The 7,815-nt window shown below is 46.5% G+C and overlaps 1 protein-coding gene across 1 annotated transcript in view; it reads right to left on the bottom strand.

Annotated features, from left to right (window-relative positions):
* sars2 (seryl-tRNA synthetase 2, mitochondrial) overlaps nt 1–7,815 on the bottom strand; it is an 88,596-nt gene that overhangs the window by 16,001 nt on the left and 64,780 nt on the right. Inside the window, exons 6-8 of the mRNA XM_048618425.1 lie at nt 7,463–7,568; nt 3,429–3,476; nt 34–142 (exon numbers count right to left, since the gene is read on the bottom strand). Of these exons, the coding sequence (XP_048474382.1) occupies nt 34–142; nt 3,429–3,476; nt 7,463–7,568 (263 nt within the window). The remainder of the gene's footprint in view (nt 1–33; nt 143–3,428; nt 3,477–7,462; nt 7,569–7,815) is intronic.

The following is a 7,815-nucleotide window of genomic DNA, read 5'->3' as shown; positions in this document are numbered from 1 at the left end:
CCCCCCCCCCCCCCCCCCCCGTGACAGATTTACCTGCGATGCCAACCTCAGCTGTTCCTGCCAGGCACAGATCCTCAAAACGAGTCGGATCGAGCTGGTAAACCTGAGAGGCTTTGGCATTGGGCCGCATCCCGCAGCCTTCCTGTAAAAACAGCACATTGACAATATCAAAGCCCCACGTTTAACAAACAGGGGTCAAGGATTTACGATTGATCGGCAAGAGAATTGTTGGGAAACGCAGAGAAATTCCTTCAGGCGGGGCATGGCTGGGATCTGAAAGGGGAGTGGAAACAGAGCCGGAAGGTAGTTTACAAAGTCACGTTCCGTGTGGAGGGTGAACTTGCAGAGGTCTGGGGGATAAGGTTAGGGTGTGAGACAGTTCCTTCAAGGAGCTGGCCCGGTTACGATGGGCTGAATGGCCTGCTTCTGCAAGTTTCCATCATTCTAAGTGTGTACTGCAGAGGTGACTGGATCGATCGCCAATGCAGAGGCATTTGTTATACAGCCAAGTCCCTCAGGAATCTGCTCCATATCACCCAATTCCACTTGTATTTATAGGGCCTTGGGTAGTGTTGCAGAACATAGAGACCTAAGGGTTCAGATACATAATTCTTTGAAGTTTGCGTCACAGTAGACAGGGTGATTAAGGCAGCATTTAGCACGTTTGTCTTCATTACTCAGAGGTCTGAGTATAGGAGTTGGGACATCATGTTGAGGCTGTACAGGACATTGGAGGGGCCTCTTCTGGAGCACTGTGTCCAATTCTGGTCACCCTGCTATAGGAAGGATATTATTAAACTGGAGAGGGTTCAGAAGAGATTTACCAGAATGTTGCTGGGAATGGAGGGCTCGAGTTATAAGAGGAGGCTGGGACTTTTTTTTTTCACTGGAGTGTAGCAGATTGAGGGGTAACCTTATAGAGGTTTATAAAATCATGAGGGGTATGGATAAGGTGAATGGCAGGTGTCTTTTCCCCAGGGTGTGGGATTTCAAGACCAGGGGGCGTATTTTTAAGGTGAGAGAAGAAAGATTTAAAAAAGACAAGGGGCATTTATTGAACACAGAAGGTGGTTCGTGTGTGCAATGAACTTCCAGAGGAAGTGGTGGATGTGGATTTAGTTACAACATTTGGACAGGTACACGAATAAGAAATGTTTTCTTTGGATACGGGCCAGGAGCAGGCAGGTGGGACTGGTCCACTTTGCGATTATGTTCAGCCTGGACCAAAGGGTTTGTTTTTGTGCTGCGTGACTCTATAACTATGACTCTATATAGCACCTCTCGTAACCTCAGGAAGACCCAAAGTGCTTTCTAAAACATCTTTCACAAGGAATGGGTGTTGTTACTCTGCTGTCACTCGTTCTCCATCCCTAATCACTCGTTCTCCATCCCTAATCACTCGTTGAACTGTCTACCACACAAGACCATTTCAGAGGGCAGGTAGGGGCCATTTCAGAGCATCTGGAGCCACTGAATTATAGGACTTAGGAACGGGAGAAGGCTATTCAGTCCTTTAAATCTGCTCCACCATCGAATAAGATCATGGGTTATCCGAGACGAAAACATAAATTGCTGGAGAAACTCAGCAGTTCTGGCAGCATCTGGCAAGAAGGAGAGAAAAACAGAGTTAACATTTCTTCACTGGACTCGAAATATTAACTCCGCTCTCTCTCGCTCTCTCTTCCCACAGAAGCTGCCAGCCCTGCTGAGTTTCTCCAGCCATTTCTGTTTCTGTTTCTGTTTCTGATTCCTAGTATCTACAGTTCCTCGATTTATTTCAGTGACTTATCCGGTTGTGGTCACTTTCCTTTCTGTGACCCTCAATAGCCCTCGATTCCCATGTCGGTCAAAAATCTATCTAACTCAGCCTTGATTGCATTCATTGACACAGCCTCCACTGAGAAGAGAACTCCACAGATTAATGAGCCTCGGAGGATAAATTTCGCCTCACCCCTGTCTAAAAAAGGAAGATCCTGTATTCTTTAATTATGTCCCTGGTTCTAATCGCCACCCACAAAAGGAACATCCTTTTACGGGTACACGAATAGGAAAGGTTTAGCGGGATGTGGGTCGAGTGTGGGCAAACAGGACTAGTTTAGTTTGGGGAACCTGGTCGGCATAGACAAGTTGGACCGAAGGTCTGTTTCTGTGCTGTTTGACTCAATATCAGCCCAGTCTTCGTCCCAGGAACAAAAGCAGTGAACTTCTCAAAACTGTTTCTAAAGCAGTGATTTCTTTTTACCAGAAAAAGACAGCAAAACTTGGCACAGTGCTCCAGATCTGGTCTCAACAAGACTTTGGATGGATACAGAAAGCTTCCTGACTTTTATATTCCATCCCCCTCACAGTAGGCATCGATATTCCATTTACCTTCCTAATGACTTGCTGCAGCTGCACACTAACTTTACAGGGATCATGTAGCCACACAGGCAGCGTGGGGAGAGTGTGGAGCTCAGTACTAATAGCTTCATAAACACAGGAGGGAGTAAGAAATAAAATGATACACCAATGGGGTGTAACAATGCTGTCACTTTGAGGTTATATTGACTGGTTTTTTTTGAAGACAGGTTGTACGGCAGAGATGGAAGTCTGTCCCTAAGAAAGTAAATAATTTATGAGGCCTTGGGTTTTTTTTTAAAAAAAAGTTGGAACAATGGACGCAGCCTGGGAGCGGCCAGCTCTCCCAGACCAGGCTTTCTCGTTTCTGGGTTTAACTTTAATCAGAAGCCTTTGTGGTCTCAACAGAGTTGGAAGCTTCAGTGAATGTCCCATAGCTGCTATTCTCTCTGAATCTTCTCTTGATATTATTTTCCTCCCGGATTGGAGAACTGCATGTGAGAATCTGTTCTGAGGAAGGGTCACTGGAACCGAATGTGAACTGACTTTTTTCTTCACAGATGCTGCCAGACCTGCTGAGCTTTTCCAGCAACATCTGTTTTTGTTCCTGATTTACAGCATCCGCAGTTCTTTTGGGTTTTATTGCGAGAATCTGTGTCTGACTTGCCTTTTTGCCAAGGGGTGTGTTTACAGGATGTTACTATATTGAAACGGTTCATTAGTAATAGGTACTGTATCTATTATTCAGTTAAGCTTTCCAATAGTTAACTTGTTCTAAATTTCTCTTGCTTTTGCTTGTATTTTAATTATAGCATTTAAATAAATTATGTTTTGCATAACGTTGAGTAGTTTGATCAGTCGCATTGCATCTGGAACACGGCACTTCACATCTACCTTTAAGATAAGAAAAAGTTAGGGCCCAGGCTACCTTCTTAAATTATTTTAAGAGGATCTGGTCTGGTCCATAACACTGATGGGATGAGATGTGACAGGGAAGGACGATGCTTGCGCGGGGCACGAACATCAGCGCGGACACGATGGGCCGAACAGCCTGTCCCCATGCTGCAGACGCTATAGAATTTTGTACTTACAAACACAGCGCCTCTCAGCATATCTGGCACAGTTACTGGCGTGAAGCCCTGAGGGAGAGGAAACCACAAAGACATGAGAAAAACACCGAATCCATCTGTCAGCACAATTAAAGAACCCATGATGGAATTGCTAATTACAGTAAAGTTCTGTCACACATTAATAATTGCAACAGCAATCATTCATGCTTTGTGTAATCACATTTTCTGTCTAATCCCCAAGATGTAGATGACAAAGACTGCGTTACGTTGCAAAGATTTTAAACGGTTGGGCACAGTTACTTTCGAAAACCGGCTTGGAAATCGGAAATATAATTCCTTCCAACTTTCCTCTAACTATTTCGCGATTGTCGACAATGTTCTGTGTCTCACACTGCAATGGGTTAGCGCGTGACTCCAGGGCGCAACCACGTCGGTGGTCCCGTTTCAGGCTTCCCCCCACCCCCTTTTCGAGGTTCGCCGTGTCAAGCCGTCCCGCTCTCCTGTCCGACATCCGGCCACCTCGACCGCTGTCACCGAAAAAAAAAAAAGGCCGTCGCTGCGCACGGGATCTTTCTGTGCGTGACGTGGCTGCCGCCTCACCCTCCCCCCACCGCGACGCATACGGTATTGCGCGCAGAGGGCTTCGATTGAGGTGAGCGAGGCTAGGCAGAAGCTGGCATCTACATAGCGCCTTACGGGGACTGGAAGCAGGCATAAAGAATCCCACGGCACCATTTGGCAAAACATAAAGTGCCTCTCAGTGTGTGATGGCTTTTCATAAATTCTTCCGTGGGCATCGCTGGCAAGGCCAGTATTTGTTGCCCGTTGCTAATTCCTCCCGGAGCGGAGTGGTTTGCCCAGCCGTTTCAGAGGGCAATAAAAAGTCAACCGCATCGCTGTGGGTCTGGAGTCACATGTAGGCCAGACCGGGTAAGGATGGCAGATTTGCTTCCTTTGAGGACTTTAGTGACCTAGATTAACACTGATTAACAGCAGTGACATGGTCACCGTCACTGATACTAATTTCCACTTCCAAGTTTAGGAACTGAATTTGCAGGAAACTTTTTATTAACCGGCACCAGGAGTGCGTCGGTTAATCAAATATTCCGGTTGATCGATGTAAAAATGTATGATAAGTAATAGAAACATAATGCAGGGGGTATATGCATTACTGTTACACTTCACTTACAGCATAAATCACTTAAATTATAATACAACTTACCTTTAAATAAAACATACCAGCAGACAGCTTCTCACTCGCACAATCAACAGACTAACTAGAAATTGCAGAGATTGCAATAATACAGTAAACTTCCAGTATTTCAGGTACACAATTTTCATCAGGTTATCGAAAAAGCCAGTTCACCAGGTTCCGGTTAAAACACGGTGTCTCAGAGGTTAGCACTGATCAGAGAATCCCTACAGTGTGGAAACAGGCCCTTCGGCCCAGCAAGTCCACGCGAACCTTCAGAACATCCCACCCAGACCCATCCCTGTAACCCACCTAATCGACACATCCCTGGGCACTATGGGTAATTTAGCATGGCCAATCCACCCTAGCCTACGCATGTTTGGACTGTGGGAGGAAACCAGGTTCCTGGAGCTGTGAGGCAGCAGTGCTAATCACTAAGCCACCGTTCCTCACAGCGCCAGGGACCCAGGTTCGATTCTACCCTCGGGCGACCGTGGAGTTTGCACATTCTCCCCGTGTCTGCGTGGGTTTCCTCCGGGTGCTCCGGTTTCCTCCCACAGTCCAAAGATGTGTAGGTTAGGGTGGATTGGCCGTGCTAAATTGCCCCGTAGTGTCCAGGGATGTGCAGGCTGGGTGGGTTAGTCATGGGAAATGCAGAGTTATAGGATAGAGGGCGTGGGGTGGGACTGGGCAAGATGCTCTTTGGAAGGTCGCTGCAGACTCAATGGGCCGAATGGGCTGTTTCCACACTGTAGGGATTCAATGATCTATTTATGGTCTAAACTTTGCTGTAATTTCAACCAGCTGCCGCAGTGGGATTTAAACACACATCTTTACAGCATCATTCTGGGCCTCTGGAGTACTAGTGTGGTGACCATATAATGAAGCCACAATCATTCCAATTGCACCAACATTTATTCTTCAATAAAACAGCACGTCCCAGTTGGTGGGTGCTTCCTGTGTGCAAATTGGGCCCCACTACAACAGTGAACACAGGTTGAAAAGCTCTTCATTGGCGGTGACACAGATTAGGTTATGCTGAGGCTACAAAAGCTGCTACAGAAATCACACGATTGGAGAGATTTGTGGCACAGAACGAGGCTAATAGTCTTTCAGGTCCATACTGTCACTTTGAAAAAATGCCGTGTAATTTCAGAGTCTTGGGTCAAACTCCTGGAAAACCCTTCCTCGCAGCCCTACAGTGTCCCTACAACAGAAGGAATGCAGCGGTGTAAGGTGACAGCTCATCCCACCTTCTCCGAAACTGGGCAATAAACGCTGCCCTAGACAGCGAACCCCACATCCCATGAACGAATATTGTGGAAAAAAAAAGAGAAGACTCACTTTTCTATCCTGTAACCCTGTAAAATTTCTCAGATCTCAAGCACCTGCCCAATGACCTTTTCAAACAGTTACAGGATCAGCTTTCAGCAGCTTTAAATGCAAGGATTCTCCACTTGGTTCATAGTTCCTTGAAAGTGGAGTTGCAGGTAGACAGGGTGGTGAAGGAGGCATTTGGTACGCTTGCTTTTATTAGTCAATGCATTGAGTATAGGAGTTGGGAGGGTCATGTTGTGGCCGTACAGGACATTGGGTTCGGCCACTTTTGGAATACAGCGTTCAATTCTGGTCTCCCTGCTGTAGGAAGGATGTTATGAAACTTGAAAGGGTTCATAAAAGATTTACCAGGATGTTGCTAGGGTTGGAGGGTTGGGGCTACAAGGAGAGGGTGAATAGGCTGGGGCTATTTTCCCTGGAGCATTAGAGGCTGAGGGGTGACCTTATAGAGGTTTATAAAATCATGAGGGGCATGGTTAGGGTGAATACCCAAAGGTCTTTTCCTCAGGGTGGGGGAGTCCAAAACTAGAGGGGATAGGTTTAAGATGACAGGGGAAAGACTTAAAAGGGACCAAAGGGACAACTTTTTCACAGAGAGGGTGGTGAGTGTATAGAACGAGCTGCCAGAGGAAGTGGTGGAGGCTGGTACAATTACAACATTTAAAAAGGCATTTAGATAGGTAGATGAACAGGAAGGGTTTAAGAGGGATGAGGGCCAAATGATGGCAAGTGCAACTAGATTAATTTAGGATATCTGGTCGGCATGGACGAGTTAGACTGAAGGGTGTGTTTCCGTGCTGCATGACTGACTGTAACAAATTTCTGTTGGGAACAGGATGTGGACTGGGGAGGACACAGTCAGAAGTCGCACGACACCAGCTTATAGTCCAACAGGTTTATTTGAAATCACAAGCTTCCTGAGCGCTGCTGAAGCACTTCACATGATGAAGGAGCAGCGCTCCGAAAGCTTGTGATTTCAATGGACTATAACCTGGTGTCGTGTGATCGCTGACTTTGTTGGGATCAGGACTGTGCTGCTGTTGGGGAGGGGAATGTGGGATGCAGATGTACCAGGCATCACGGTAAAATATTCTATTGATGGTTACTGTGTGGGCTCACATAGAAAAGTGGACACCTGGTCATAGAACACAAGCGTGGCTAGTATCTAACAGAACTTTAACAGATGGGGAAGGGGTAGGTAGGCACGAATGTTGCAAAAGCTGTGTCAAGTGGGTGTGTGTTTGCGCAGGTTTCACTTGTGGTTAGTAACACCCAACACTGACAAGGAAAGGAATGTATATTTCATCCTGTATCGACATACGAGATAGATAAACTTCTTTCCACCTATGAAGAGCTGTTTTGTGGTCAGCTAGCTCCACTTATTCTTTGTGGAGTATTGAGACTGAATCCTCTGGGGAAACACACCCCAGCTCTCCTGCCTTTGCCAGATGAACAGGTGGTGGAATTGGGGTAAGGACAACCAAGTACCAAGACACTCAGGAGCACTAAGACTGCGAGGCCTCACCTTGTTGAGGAGCTTGCTCATTGTAAACTGGACCAAGGCGTGCTGCAGTTCACTGCCTGCTCCACGTAGGTAGTATGATCGATGGCCAGAAACATGAGCGAGTCGGCTAGTGAGGAAGAAAAGCAGACACGTTTATTTTAACACTTGAAATCAGCAATCATTTCACTTTAACCAATATTTACAGCTGCAACTGAGTGAAGGGGCTTAAGCATTATAATTGAGAAACTGTTTCCCCGACATGGGGGGTGCAGGGCAGATGCAAGACAGAGATGCAAGGGGCAGAGAGGGCATTGGAGATAGCAAAGAACAAGGGATACAGAGAGAGAGAGAGAGAGAACACAAGGGATACAGAG

The sequence above is a fragment of the Rhincodon typus genome, chromosome 39 (assembly GCF_021869965.1).
Source record: "Rhincodon typus isolate 14 chromosome 39, sRhiTyp1.1, whole genome shotgun sequence".
Classification (NCBI taxonomy): domain Eukaryota; kingdom Metazoa; phylum Chordata; class Chondrichthyes; order Orectolobiformes; family Rhincodontidae; genus Rhincodon; species Rhincodon typus.
Note: the sequence above shows the minus strand (reverse complement) of the source record. Positions and strands in the feature narration are given on the sequence as shown.